Below are 15,477 nucleotides of genomic sequence, written 5' to 3'. Positions count from 1 at the left end.
AGGTAACGTTCCTCCCGGCCCCCCAGGCACAACCCTTATCTCGGTATTCACCACCTCAACGCCGGCAGACCAAGGCTCTGCCTTTCCCATCACCGTGCGCGCCAACAGCGTCTCTGCCGACCCCGCGCCTGACCCCTACTCGGCTCCGACCTATTTTCCGAATGGAAGCAAAGGCTCCTCCCTCAGATGGCCAGCGCGCTGTTTAAGCGCGGTCCTCTTCCCGCCCAGGAAATACAACTGGCTCCCATCCTTCAAGCCTTGGGGCACGGAAAAGACTGTGAAGTATCAGCCTGCCCTCAAAGTGAGGGCAACAAGAGTCTCCAAATTCCCGGACCCCAAAACGCCACCAAGAAGCCAGACTCCCCAAAACACCAGCCGAGTGAGTACGCGGGGTAGCGGAGGAATGTTAACTGACACCGGAAGTCACGTGGCACGACTCGGCCTGAGTTCACTATCTCGGCAGTCGGCTATTCAGCCTTGCAAGCGCCTCTGGCGGGCTTCGCTGAAATCGGCTTTTTCGGCGCTCGACTTGTTCGTGCTGCTGCCGCCGCCGAAGGAGGGGCAAAGCTCAAGATGGCGGACAAAACGCCAGGCGGATCTCAGAAGGCCAGTTCAAAGGTAATTTCTTAGAGGACTTCGCAAGTCAGTGGGTCTGTCGCTGCGTTCTGGGGCCTGCAGGGGCTTCTGGCCCACGGGCGGTCACTGGGGTTGGGGTCCGAGTTCTGGTTGCGTCAGTAGGCCCGGCCTCGCCGCACCCGTGGTGCGCAGGTTGAGAGGCCTGGTATCGCCCCTTAGTCCCAGGCTGGATTCGGCTCGAGACTGGCGTGTCCAGGAGGTGCTGGCGTGGGTAGTTCGGCCCGCGCTTGGCATTGGAGTGAAGTCAGGAATTCAGATTGAGGTCTGAAGCCCTGTAAACGCGTCCCCGGATCCCCGCTCGCTGGGCTCGGAGGCCGCCGCACAGCGCCTAGGAGAGGCGGGAATCGCTTCCCGTGGCTTAACTGTTTCTTTTTTCCTCGGTTCTTCGGTTTTAGATTTCACTCGCTTCCGGCCTTCCTGAATTTCACGCCTGCCGGGGCATAAATCATTTCTAGGGTCGCAGCTTAAGAGAGGAGGGACCAGTAGAGGAAGGGCACGGGGTGGGAAGTGCAGAGGCGGGAGCGGCTCTGCTGTGCGGAGCTGCCTCCCAAGGTTAGTGCCACACTCTACACGTGGTCACTCCCTCACTTTAGGGGAAGTAGAAACAAGCCCTTCTTTCGGGCGTCGAAGACTGGGGTCTCCTTCACCTCCATGTTGTGTGTTGCTCCAGCGAAAGAATTTGCGTTGACTTGGAAGCTGAGACCAGTAAATTACACTGGAGTTTACAGGGGGAGCCGAGTGCACGGATTGTGAAACCGGCCGAGTGTTGAATAGTTTAGGTTCTGGTTAGCATCAGGTCTTACGTGGGCCATCTGGGGCGGGCCACTTAATAGGTTTTGTTTTGTTTTTGCTTTGGGCTTCTTATCTTAAAAGTAAGAGGTACTTCCGTGAAGTAGTTGTTAATCTTTCAGATGCTGGTAGAAGAAATTTTGTCTGAGATGTTAAAAGCGTATATGACCTCAAGTCCTCTGTTAAAAACTTATGTTGACGGTTTAAGGGGAGAGCCTTAGGCTTACAGTTTGTAATGAGAAACATTTTCTGTTAAATAGCAATCTGTATGCCGTTTGGTGAATTCACTAAGTACTTTGCAGTTACCAAACATCCTTTAGTTACTTAGAAATTAAACCACTTTTAGCTGCTTTACATCTTTATTCCCTATCAGTTTTTCTTTCCTTCCTTTTGGGGGAGGGGTGTAGATGAATAGGTGGAAAACTCATCTTACACACTCTGTCCTTGGAGAAACTCAAGACAAAAGCAGCCTCACTCATAGGGAGTGTTAGTAAAGCTATGCTGGTAATAATTCGTGCTTCCTCTCAAAGTATTTGCAATAGTCCGTATTTGAGGCCTTGGATACAATGAGAATATTTCAGTGCTTTTCATGGTTGTAAATGTGTGGCTGCTTCATGTAATTATTGGCTCTTCCATTAATCTTTTTAGTTTATACTGCTTTAGGTTATCATCTGTTGATACTATTCACAGATTCCTTACTCATGTCTGTAAGAGGAATCTTGACTCAAATAATGTTACTGTGATTTCTGATTTCTCTGTTCATATAGAAACCACACAGTGTAGTGGAAAGATGATGGATTTTGATAACCACCAAGAGATTTGGATTCAAATCCTGACTTGGTAATTAATGTTTGCAATAATCTTAAAGCATATATTGCTTAAACTCTTGAACCTCACTTTCCTCATTTGTAGTGTGGACGTAGTCCCTCCCACTTTTTTTTTTAACTGACTATTATAAGGATTAAAGGAGGAAATTAAAAAGTACTTACTTTTCAAAATGTTAGGATATATTTTAATCCTTAGTCTTCAGCCATTGTAATGACCACCCAGGTTGCTTTTACTTATTTCCAACACAATGCTGGAATTTATTAGAATATAAACTTATTTTGGCTAGAACTGTAGTATTTGGAATTTCCAACCTTTATTTCTATGGTTTGATTTGTGTTCTTTGGAGAGAGCAGATAAGGGGCTTATATTCTGTAACACAGATGAAATGAACAGGGACTTCTGTTTTGTGTTAATTCTTTGGTAGTTGAAATCCCATTGATATGGATAGAAATGTTTATCAATCATATTTTTGGGAAATTTTAATTTTAAAATGTACATCATACAGGGTTTTTGCCATTTATCATGGCAAAGTCATTCATGGCTCTTAACTATAAGGAGATGAAATTAGATAACAACCACATTTCCTTTTAAGATGACATGTATGTGTAGTTGAATGACTTTCGTCATGTTGTCCCTAATGAAGAGACCCACCCATACCCTTTTATTTTCTGTGTAATTTTTTTTTAAGATTTTATTTTTATTTGAAAGGCAGAGTTATGGAGAGAAGAGATAAATCTTTTTATCAGTTGGTTCACTCTCAAAATGGCCACAATAGCCAGGGTTGGGCCAAGAAGAAGCCAGGAGCCTGGAGCTTCTTCCCGGTCTCCTATATGGTGCACGGGCCCATAAACTTGGGCCATCCTCTGCTGCTTTTCCCATTAGCAGTGAGCTGGATTGGAAGTGGAGCAGCCAGGACTTGAACTGGTGTCTATATGGGATGTTGGCATCGCAGGTGGTGGCTTAACCCACTGCACCATAGTGCCAGCCCCTATTTTCTGTAATTTTGTTGTACTTTTCATTTAAAGCACGGCGATAGACATTCTGTAAATGTTTAGAAATGAGCTAAAGTTTTCCTATGAACTTAGGTGTGTTTATCATTAGATTAAAATGTTGCTTAGTTGGGAAGGGATATTTGTGATATGTAGTAGCTTTAATTTTTGGAGAAGAGACAGACTTCCTATAATTGTTCACTTATAAAAGTGTTAAATGTATTTCCCTAGGATTTAATTTATAAAAATTAATTTGACTGTAAACCATTTTGTTTGGTTGTACAGCAAAATAAGTATAAAAGAAGAGGTGGTATTTTTCTTCTTTCCTATACTAATATTGCTGGTATAACAGGTTTGTGTGCCGTGTTGTTTTTGCTCTGTTAATAGTGTCTATTTAATCAAAAATTGGGTAAGGTAGTTGAATGGATAAAATAGGAAGTACTACTGGCTTCGTTATTACTTTAGGCACTATTTTGATTGACTGCCTTTGTTGGTTAACAAAAAGTATCACTTATAAGAAATAAATAAAATGAAGATCTGTTGAAGGCCTGTTGTCCTTTGGTATTTATTATCGCTAATGTATATGTTTTCTTGGTGATACATGAAGATTTAAATGTGGTGAAAAAATTCCAACAAAACCAGACCTTGAAAAGTAGACTCTTAGTAATTTTTCTGATTTTAGGTTAAATTAAATCTTTACTATGATTCGGTAGTAATTTTCTCTTTAAAGTGTAAGGTGATTAGTTTTTTGATGGAAGGTTGTGTTTCGGGTAGAGAGTGGAACTTCTGTTTTCTTGAGCACTTTTTAGAAACTTGAGTCTTCAGCACTGCTGCATGAATATGACTTGATCTTAATTGTTTTCTGAAAGCCCAGTTTTTATTTTCTTTTGGTTTTTACTTGTAAAACTGTGTTTTCTCTGGAAACTAAACCTATTTGCCTCAGTGGCATGTGAGAGAAAGTCATTTCATGTGTAAGCTGAAGACTCCTACCTCTTTATCCCTTTGTATAAAGATCATCATTTTAAAAATGATTACTTGGTATAGGATATTGAAAAAAACCTAATATTGTACATTATTTTGCTCATACTCTTATAAGTAGTTTTAACATTTTATTGCACACCAGCCATGTACTGGATGTTTTGCTGAAGTAACTTTTTATCTTTTTTTTTTTTTTTTTAAGATTTTTAAATTTATTTGAAAGTCTGAGTTGTAGAGAGAAACAAACCAAAAAAGAAAGAAAAGTCATCCATCCACTGGTTTACTCCTCAGATGGCTGCAAGGGCAGGTGCTGGACCAGGCCGAACCCAGGATCTTCCTCCAGGTCTCCCACGTGGGTGCGGGGGCCCAAGCACTTGGGCCATCTTCCGTTGCTTTCCCAGGCACATTGACAGGGAGCTGGATTTGAAGTGGAACAGCCAGAACATGAACTGATACCCATATGGGATGGCAGTATCACAGGTGGCAGCTTTACCTGCTATGTCACAACGCTGGCCCCTGAAATAACTTTCTTGAAAGCAAGATAAGTTTGTCAGTAGCCTTTGAAGCTGTTAGTATGTTAGATGTCTATTCCTTGAGTAAAGTTTTTCACAAGATTCTTCTTCACTTTTGATAAACTGTAGGACATTGAGTATACTTAGACCTTTTCATGTATTGGTAGTGTTTTAGAAATAATTAAAAAGTTGATTTAAGTTTGTTAGTTAACTGTTAATGTAGTGCACGTCCCAGTGATTTTATAGTTTATTTTTGAGAAGTGAAGACTGTGGTTTGACTTGGATAGTGGTATTAAGCTAAGTAACTGCTCCTTATTAGTGAATAGAATGTAATTTTGTTGGTGGGTACTTGTTCTTAAAAGGTTTAGTCAACAAGTGTGCGTATATTGTAGCTCTGTCACTTGCCAGAATTTGTGCTTGATGTTGAGAGAGAAAACATTAAGACTGAAGCCCAATTTGGGGGAGCATGCTCTCTGGTAGAGGAGGGTCAACAGCCGTAATAGCATAAGGCAGAGCCATTGCAAGTATCTGAAAGAAGTGACAAGTGTTCAGATGGACAGTGGTGAGGGGGAGACTTCAAGAACATAATGAAATTTGTTTACTGGGTCCTCTGAGCAATGAGTAGACTTTTGAAGTGAAGGAATAGGGAATAGAAAAGAAATGAGTGAGGCAAATAAAGTAAATTGCTTGAGAATGAATTAAATTGGGTTAGCTGGTGTATAGGATACTTGTATGGAAAATAAAATGAGCTAAGACTAGAATTGTACATTCAGGCTACATTGTGGAGTGCTTCAAATGTTAGGCAATAAAATTAGAGAGTCATGGGAAATTTGAGTCAAGAAAGACCTTTAGAAGGCCTGTTCTGGGCCTGGTGTTGCGTAGTGGGTAAAGTGGCTGCCTGTGGCGCCAGCATCCCATGTGGGTGCTTCATTTCCAATTCAGTTCTCTGCTAATGTGCCTGAGAAAGCAGTGGAAGATAGCTTGAGTGCTTGGGCCTCTACACCCATGGGGAGATCCCGATGAAGAGCCTAGCTTTGGCCTGGCTCAGCCCTAGTCATTGTGGCCATTTGGGGAGTAAGCCAGTGGATGGAAGGTCTCTCTCTCTCTGTCTTCCCCCTCTCTCTGTAACTCTTTTGACTTTCAAATAAATAAATCTTTATAAAAAGGGAAAAAGAAGGGTTATTCTGAGGGCATGGTTAAGGAAGTATTTGAGGGTGTGGAGGACCAGTTTGGAAGCTATTGCTGTGGTACTGGTAATTATTGAGGACTACTTAACAAATTTGTCTTCCTGTCCTGGAAAGCTTTCCCCAACACAGACTGCCCCATCACCAGTAACATTTGCCTGCCTTATATACATTATTATGGCATATCCACTTTGTTTTACTTATTTCTTTTATTTATTAGCAATCAAAGAGCAGGAGCTATGTGTTATTTTACTTTCTGTCTGTAATGCAAGGCACAGTATCCTGAATAAGAAGTGACAGTAAGGCCGGCGGTGCCGGCACACCCGGTTCTAGTCCTGGTCGGGGCGCCAGATTCTGTCCCGGTTGCCCCTCTTCCAGGCCAGCTCTCTGCTGTGGCCCGGAAAGGCAGTGGAGGATGGCCCAAGTCCTTGGGCCCTGCACCTCATGGGAGACCAGGAGAAGCACCTGGCTCCTGCCATCGGATCAGCGCGGTGCGCCGGCCGCTGCGGCCATTGGAGGGTGAACCAACGGCAAAGGAAGACCTTTCTCTCTGTCTCTCTCTCTCTCTCTCTCACTGTCCACTCTGCCTGTCAAAAAAAAAAAAAAAAAAGTGACAGTAAATGGTTAAAGAAAGGGAAGATCTAAATGGCAGTGGTGGGGCTGGCACTGTGGCATAGTGGGTAAAGACATTGCCTACAGTGGTAGCATCCCATATGGGTGCCAGCTTGAGTCCCAGCTGCTCCACTTCTGATGCAGCTCCCTGCTAATGTGCCTGGGAAAGCTGTGAAAGATGGCCCAAGTCCTTGGGCCCTGCACTGATGTGGAAGACCCAGCATGGCTGTTGAAGCCATTTGGGGAACGAACAAGTGGGAGGAAGATTTCTCTTTCTGTAACTCTGCCTTTCAAATAAATAAATAAATAAACCTTTAAAAGAGAGGCCCAGCTTCTATAGTGTGGACATTTGCTGTTTACGTGACAACTAGCTGTAGAAGTTGGTTGTTACTTGTAGGTCTTAATACCTGCTATTTGCATCTCTTTAATTGTTCTTAAACCTAACAGAGTTCCTTTCTGAATGCTGTGTAGTTGTAGCCACCTATCAATGGAAAATGGTTTGTGATGACTGTGACTAATGACATCTTAGGTTGATTGAAATCAGCTGATTCCAAGCTATGACGTTATTGCCCTATTTGTAAATTCATCAAATCATGTTATTTGCAAAGCTGACAAAAGTGCTAGCTTTGAACTGACTGCTTTGATTTTTATTTTATTTCTGAAGATTCATTTATATATTTGAAATAGTTGCAGAGAGAGACAGTGAAATCTTCCATCTGCTGGTTCACTCTCCAGTTGGCCACAACTGCTGAGGCTAGGCCAGGCCAAAGCTAGGAGCCAGGAGCTTCTCTTCCTGTACTCCCATATGGGTGGCAGGGAACCCAAGCACTTGAACCAACTTCCACTACTTTCCCAGCTGCATTAACAGCTGAATCAGAAGTGGAGAATTGTACATTCAGGCTACATTGTGGAGTGCTTAAATGTTAGGCAATAAAATTGCCTATTGGATGCTGGCCCTGCAGTCGGTGGCTAAACCCACTGTGCACAATACTGGCCCCTAGAGTCTGCTTCTTAATTGTGGCTTTGGATGGTTGGAAAAAGGGAGGGCATTTTTTTGTTCTTGTTGTCTCCCAAGAAATTTCTCCTCCAGCAGTGTCCTGACAGTAAACTGTGTTTCATGACTTGGGAAAAGCTTTTGCACAAAAATTTATAAAAATACTGAATTTCCATTCTATACCGTAAAAAGGTAATTATGCCTTAGATATACCCCGCTAACATTAATATTACTTTAATACTTTCAGACCAGATCATCAGATGTTCACTCATCTGGATCTTCAGATGCACATGTGAGTATAAAAGGCAGCCTTTGACTTTTTTTTCTTTAAAAATTTGATTTTTATTGGTATATATTATCCTTGTAGTTAAAAAAATGACTTATTTATTTGAGAGATTAGAGACACACAGAGGAGAAATGGAAAAAGACAGCGATCCTCTGGTTCACTCCCCTTGTGCCTGTAACTGGCCACTGTAGGGGGCTGAAACTGGGAACTCAGTCCAGGTTTCCCACGTGAGCAACAGGGACCCAGCTGCTTGGGAGCATAGCTGGAACTTGAACTCAGGTAATCCAACCAATATGAATGTCTGTGTCCCAAGTAGCATCTTAACTGTTAGAGCAAATTCTAACCCCATGCCTATGATTTTAATCTTTTATGTTTTATCTTTTTCTTTTATCTTTTTTGCTATGAACCTCTACTTGTGAATCAGCCCTCTCAAAGTTAGACATTTAGTATGTATATTCCTTTTTTTTTTTCTTCACAGGCAGAGTGGACAGTGAGAGAGAGAGAGACAGAGAGAAAGGTCTTCCTTTGCCATTGATTCACCCTCCAATGGCCGCTGCGGCCAGCGCACCGCGCTGATCCGATGGCAGGAGCCGGGTACTTATCCTGGTCTCCCATGAGGTGCAGGGCCCAAGGACTTGGGCCATCCTCCACTGTACTCCTGGGCCACAGCAGAGAGCTGGCCTGGAAGAGGGGCAACCAGGACAGAATCCGGCGCCCCGACCAGGACTAGAATCTGGTGTACTGGCGCCGCAAGGCGGAGGATTAGCCTATTGAGCTGCGGTGCTGGCCGATGTATATTCCCTTTTATAAATTATGTTTTAAAATTCTGTATGCACATAGATGTATATACTTACACATTCGCTGTGTAAGTGTAGTATAGACCCTTTTTCACTGCACGATATACCTGTTATATGTCCTGACAAGTCAGCTGGCATAGCTCTAATCTGTTCTTTCTAATGGCATCATACTATTCCACTGTGGGAACATAAACTTACTTATTAAGCTATTTTTCTGTTAATGGGCATAACTTTATTGAAAGCTTTTTGACTCTTGAGTAATACTGCAATATTATAACAACATTTGGAGTGTGGTCTGTGGACCTCCAGGAGATCACTGAGAATCTTTCAGGGAGTCTTGAGTTCAAAACTATTTTGTGGTAATACTAAGGCATTATTTACCTTTTTCACTGTGTTGACAGTCATACTATGGTACAAAAGCAGTTGGTGGGTAAACTTTTGACACTTCAGTATGAATCAAGGCAGTGATGCCAAAAAGTACTAGTAGTCATTATAATCTTCTATACTAGGAATAGTAAAAATATGCTAGTTACACTTAGCAAGTTCCTAGTGAAGCAGTAAAGTATTAAGAAATCTTGACTTGAGTACAGACAGGTCTTTTTATATTTTGTGATGAAACAAGTAGTACTTTTTTTTTGACAGGCAGAGTGGACAGTGAGAGAGAGAGACAGAGAGAAAGGTCTTCCTTTTCTGTTGGTGCACCCTCCAATGGCCGCAGCGGTCGGCGCACCGCACTGACCGAAGCCAGTAGCCAGGTGCTTCTCTTGGTCTCCTATGGGGTGCAGGGCCCAAGCACTTGGGCCATCCTCCACCGCACTCCCGGGCCACAGCAGAGAGCTGGCCTGGAAGAGGGACAACCGGGACAGAATCCGGCACCCCGACCAGGACTAGAACCTGGTGTGCCGGCGCCGCAGGCGGAGGATTAGCCTAGTGAGCCGCGGTGCCGGCCTTCAAGATAACTTTTACTAATGTGCGCTTTTTTCTTGAAGAAAAGTACTTGTATAGTTGTTGAGTTGAGAATGAAACTAGTTGCTTTTTTCATGAAATACTTTTTTTGCTTGAAGGAACATCTGACAAATTTTATTCAGGCTTGAGAATGTGGCAGGCATTTTATTGAAAATGAAGAATGTGGACATGTTACTCCAAGAACTGTTTCCAATATAAATGCGAGCTTTCAAGTATAAGTTAGAATTGTTGAAACCTTTCTGTGTCCTTAAGGACTTTTCTGATGAAGTCAACGGTTGCATTAAAGGATGTGGTTTTTGATGGTGAATGATGAGATTTTTGTCAGTGTTTGGACACTTGGATTATTTCTAGTTTTCAGTATTATATGTGACTTTAAAATTTTTTTTTACATTTCTTGAAGATGGATGCATCTGGACCCTCAGATAGTGATATGCCAAGTCGGACACGGCCTAAGAGCCCAAGAAAACATAATTATAGGAATGAAAGTACTCGTGAGAACCTTTGTGATTCTCCTCATCAGAATGTCTCCAGAGTGAGTATTGGTAAAGATAAAATTAATGATTTTAATTTGTCCTTGAAGTCTAAATTTATTTTAAAAATAGGAGCATTTTGGATGTAAAATGAGTTCACTGGATTTATCTCTGCCTGCCCCCCCCCCCCCCCCCTTTGGACTTTAATGAACCAAGTAAATAATTACCAGTCACAGATGTCTAAACACAGTTTTTTTTTGAAAGGCAGAGAAAGGTCTAGCATCCACTGGTTCACTCTCCAAGTGGCTGCAATGGCTGGAGCTGGGCCGGACTGAAGCCAGGAGCCTGGAATTCCATCTGAGTCTTTCATGTCGGTGGCAGAGGCCTAACCACTTGGGGCAGCTTCTGCTGCTTTCCCAGATATGTTAGGGCGCTAGATCGGAATTGGAGCAGCCGGACTCCAACCAGCACTCACATGGGAAGATGGCATCTCAGGTGGCCACTTAAGCTGCTGTGCCACAGTCCTTTGCTCTCTGAGCGCTTATTGTCTTTCTCTGAGAAGCAAAGAGTGAGAGAGTACTATTCATCCTGTAGGTACAATTACCTGGACAATAGAGGAACAGAGGAAAGGAGTTTCTTTGCTCCAGAATCTTGGTTCTTTTAGTGTTTTTTCTATTTTAAATAGTTTTTTTTCCTTGTGATTAAGTTTATGAAGTAGAATAAACGGCATAGTCATCAATAGCCAGTATTACCTGCTTAATTTTTCTTGTTTAATATATATTTTTTAAAGATTTATTTAGAGTTACACAGAGAAGGAGAGGCAGAGAGAGAGAGAGAGAGGTCTTCCATCCGCTGGTTCACTCCCCAATCGGCCTCAACGTCTGGAGCTGCACTGATCCAAAGCCAGAAGCCAGGAGCTTCTTCCAGGTCTCCCACATAGGCACAGGGGCCCAAGGACTTGGGCCATCTTCTACTGCTTTCCCAGGCCCTAGCAGAGAGCTGGATCGGAAGTAGAGCAGCCGGGACTCGAACCGGTGCCCATATGGGATGCCGGTTTTACCTACTACGCCAACAGTGCTGGCTCCCTTGTTTAATATTTCTAAACATGAATTTATTTTTAGTTTGCTGAGATCCATTTTATGGGAACATGTTTTAGAATATGTTCAGATCTGGCCAGTGCCACGGCTCACTAGGCTAATCCTCCGCCTGCAGCACTGGCACCCCGGGTTCTAGTCCTGGTCGGGGTGCCAGATTCTGTCCTGGTTCCTCCTCTTCAAGTCCAGCTCTCCGCTGTGGCACAGGAATGCAGTGGAGGATGGCCCAGGTCCTTGGTCCCTGCACCAGCATAGGGAGACCAGGAGGAAGCACCTGGCTCCTGGCTTCGGCAGCCACTTGTGGGGTGGACCAACGGAAAAAGGAAGACCTTTCTTTCTGTCTCTCTCTCACTGTCTAACTCTGCCTGTCAAAAAAAAAAAAAAAAAAAAAAAAGAAAAAAATATGTTCACATCTAATATTTTTTATTTTAGCAAAGATTCTTTTAACTTTTTAATGGATGATTGTATTAATCCTTTGAGTAAACACTCCACAACTTACTTAACCACTTTGCTTTTGGGTATCTAAATTTGGTTTTAGGAATATAAAAATTTCAACATGGAAATTTTGTAAAATGTTTTTCATTATCTAATTTCACTATTTAAACTTTTGAGTTGAAATCAAAGATGCTGAATGATGACAAAGCTTTTTTCTTATTTTGAGGACAGAAATTAATTTTGAATCTGTTCCTGCAAGTTAGTATTAACTTTTGGGTTATGAACTGCTTTATTTTTATTTATTTATTTGTTTTTAAAGATTTATTTATTTGAAAGTCAGAGTTACAGAGAGAGAGAGAGAGAGAATCTTCATCTGATGGTTCACTCCCAAATTGGCCACAACAGCTGGAGCTGTGCCAATCTGAAGCCAGGAGCTGGGAGCTTCCTCCAGGCCTCCCACGCAAGTGCAGGGGCCCAAGAACTTGGGGTATTTTCTACTGCTTTCCCAGGCCATAGCAGAGAGCTGGATCAGAAGTGGAGCAGCCAGGTCTTGAACTGGCGCCCATATGGAATGCCGGCGCTTCAGGCCAGGGCGTTAACCCACTGCACCATAAACTGCCTTTTTTTTTTTTTTGGACAGGCAGAGTGGACAGTGAGAGAGACAGAGAGAAAGGTCTTCCTTTGCCGTTGGTTCACCCTCCAATGGCCACTGCGGCCGGCACGCCACGCTGATCTGAAGGCAGGAGCCAGGTGCTTATCCTGGTCTCCCATGGGGGTGTAGGGCCCAAGGACTTGGGCCATCCTCCACTGCACTCCCGGGCCACAGCAGAGAGCTGGCCTGGAAGAGGGGCAACCGGGACAGAATCTGGCGCCCCGACTGGGGCTAGAACCCGGTGTGCCGGCGCCGCAAGGCGGAGGATTAGCCTAGTGAGCCGCGGCGCCGGCCCATAAACTGCTTTATTTTCCTCAAAAGTTTTTTTTTTTTTTTTTTTTTAATGCAACTTTGAAATAGCTTGTAGCAGTGTTACTCTTCTGTTCTGCATCTCCCAAGGGGAAGCTTATTTCATAACCAGGGAACTGATAGTCTAGTTTTGTGATTGATTATCCTTTCATTTTAGTAGATTGCAGTATTTTTAGGTTGTATTTAATAAACATTTCTATCTTTTAAGTTTATGAATCAAATAGTTTATCAAACTGCTAAAAGCCTGTAGTCAATTTATTTAGGTCTTATTTAAGAAAGACATTGTTTCTGAGTTACATAAATGAGGACTTTGTTAAAAATTTTAATGAAGATTTCATTAAAATACTATTTTCTTTTGCATGTTGAGTACCCTTTAACTCAAATACCTGGAATCAGAAGTGTTTCAGATTTGTTTTGTTTTAATTTTAGAATATTTGCATGTATACAATGAGATATCTTGGGGGTGAGACCTGAGAATTCATTTGTTTTATAATATACTATTCAAATGTCTGCAGATAATTTTGTGCAGTATTTTAGTATTCTTGCATTTTGAATGACCTGCCACATGAGATCCAGTGTAGAATTTTCCATTGTGTCACATTGTCATTCAAAGGTTTTGTCTTGAATTTTTGTTTAGGGATGCCCCATCTGTTTTGGAAATTAATTGATTTAGTTTTACTTGAGCTGAGATGTATGATACTGAAGGTAATATATGCTAAGCATAGAAAATGAAAATTACGATGTTTATAAATATCAACATTGTTGATGAGCAATGAAACCACCTAGTAAATTATTGGAACTGGAGTTTTAGATGGTGGATTCCTGCTACTGGACTGTGGAAATGTATGCATCCCTCTCTGTGTTTGAAGAGGTTCCCTTTCATGCTACTTTTGCCCTATAACTTCTTATTTTCCCTCTTTGGATACTTTGATTCTTGTTCTAAACTTGATGCCTGTCTTTCTCTTCTATTTTTACCATTTTTAAAAATGACTTTTGCATCTTATTAACCTTGAGCTTACACATAAAGACCTTCTTTAATGAATGCTTATGTCAGTCAAGCCCACAACAGGCATCTGATGCTTAGAGTAGATTTGATTTTTAAGAGTAATCAGTTCTGAAGAATGGTTATTAACTGAGGTGTGTTAAAATTGCAGTTTGGTTTAGAATGTGTATGTAAAGGCTATGTTTTTTATTTTTTACAGCCTCTTCTAGAAAATAAACTTAAAGCATTCAGTATTGGAAAAATGAGTACAGCTAAGCGAACTTTAAGTAAGAAGGAACAAGAGGAATTAAAGAAAAAGGTAATACTTAAAATCATTTTGAATTATCATTGGAAATGAATGTTCGTGATGGGGCAGTAACTATATAGGTAGTAGAGAGATGTTTCCAAAAGATTCTTGACCTCCACTGTGTTCTCAGTTCCATTCCTAAGCCAAATAATGTGCAAAAGGTTATTCAGAGGAGTCTATCTTCTACTCTGTGGTCTCTGACCCGTTTGCTGCCTTTTAGGTAACAATATTGGTTATTTCTTCCCTTTTGAAAAATAAATTGTGTTTGTTTATTAGAGAGAAATCCATACACAGAGAAATCTTCTATCTGCTGATTCACTACCCAAATGCCTGCCTGTGGTCCAGGACTGTGCCAGGGCCAGTATCAGTCCTAAGCTAGGAGCTGGAATCTCAATCCTGGTCTCCCACACAGGTGACAGAGAGCCATTCTCTGCTGCCACCTGGGGTGTGCATTAGCAGGAAGCTGGAATTGAGAGTAGAGATGGAACTCTATATGGCATGTGGGCATCCCAACTGGTGCCTTAACACTGCTTGGCCAAATACCCATTCTTGGACTTGTATTTTTGTATAAGCAAGTGTGTGTGTGTGTGTGTGTGTGTGTGTGTGTAGATAGTCCACTCATTCCTCTAAGATGAATAGTAGCATGCTGTATGTGGTATACTTTTTTCCACTTTGCTTTTTAAACTTCATACTAAATCTCAGAGATGACTTCAAATATAGTATAGAAATATTCATTGTTCTCTATAGCTGTGTAGATGTACAATAGTTTATTTCACTAAAATCCTATTGTGGGCATTTGTGGGGTTTTTTGTTATAAATAATGCTGCTGTAGATAGTGTTATGCCTGTTTTTGCTTTTTACTTTTTTGTTTTTCTAGTTTATCTTCAGGATGTAGTCTTGTAAGTGAGATGACTGAATTGAATGGTAGTTTCATAAATGTAGTTCTGCTTTGTTGTCACTATCAAATTGTTCACTATAAAGGCAGGGATATTTGTATCACTGTCAACTCAGTGTGTGAATGGTTGTTTCCTCAGAGCCTTGCTGGTAGAAGATATATTTGAAGGAGTTTTGTCTACTTGGTGAAAAGTGGTATCAGGATAGCTTTTAGTTTCCGTTTATCTTACTTACAAGGAGTAAAGTTGATCGGTTTTTCTTGTGTTTTTTTTTTTTTTTTTTCTGTAAACTGCTCATATCTTAACCATGTTATCTTTAAGTTACTAATACTTTGTCTGTTATAGAAGATGTAGTATTTTTTCCTCTAGTTTGTCAATTGGCATTTGGTTTCTGGTGTTTTATTCCTTGTAGAAGCTGTTGTTTTATAATTAAATTTGTCCATCTTTCCCTATGATTTCTGGTTTTTCAGTCAAGTTTTTCCCAATTGCAACTTATAAAGAAATGTCCTCATGTTTCCTTCTAGTACTCGTATAGTTTTTTTTTTTTTTTTTTTTTTTTTTAAGATCTATTTATTTACTTGAAAGAATTACAGAGAGAGAGTGCACGCACGATCTTCCATCTGCTGGTTCACTCCCCAGATGGCTGCAATGGCTGGAACTGCGCCAATCTGAAGCCAGGAGCCAGGAGCTTTTTCCAGGTCTCCCATGTGGGTGCAGGGGCCCAAGGACTTGGGTCATCTTGTACTGATTTCCCAGGCTGCAGC

The 15,477-nt window shown here is 41.7% G+C and overlaps 1 protein-coding gene across 7 annotated transcripts in view; it reads left to right on the top strand.

The window, feature by feature from the left end:
• Positions 1–476: 476 nt before the first annotated feature.
• U2SURP (U2 snRNP associated SURP domain containing) overlaps positions 477–15,477 on the top strand; it is a 63,179-nt gene continuing 48,178 nt past the window's right edge. For 2 of the 7 annotated variants that reach the window (XM_070072683.1, XM_070072682.1), the window contains exons 1-4: positions 478–618; positions 7,770–7,814; positions 9,972–10,103; positions 13,734–13,832. In XM_070072683.1, coding sequence (XP_069928784.1) covers positions 574–618; positions 7,770–7,814; positions 9,972–10,103; positions 13,734–13,832 — 321 coding nt within the window. In that variant the 5' untranslated portion in view covers positions 478–573. Of the gene's footprint in view, positions 619–7,769; positions 7,815–9,971; positions 10,104–13,733; positions 13,833–15,477 lie in introns of all 7 variants that reach the window. The other 5 variants (XM_070072685.1, XM_070072684.1, XM_051818666.2 and 2 more) reach the window with 4 other exon arrangements.

This window comes from Oryctolagus cuniculus, chromosome 4 (assembly GCF_964237555.1).
Source record: "Oryctolagus cuniculus chromosome 4, mOryCun1.1, whole genome shotgun sequence".
Lineage (NCBI taxonomy): Eukaryota > Metazoa > Chordata > Mammalia > Lagomorpha > Leporidae > Oryctolagus > Oryctolagus cuniculus.
This window is presented reverse-complemented; position numbering and strand designations above follow the sequence as displayed.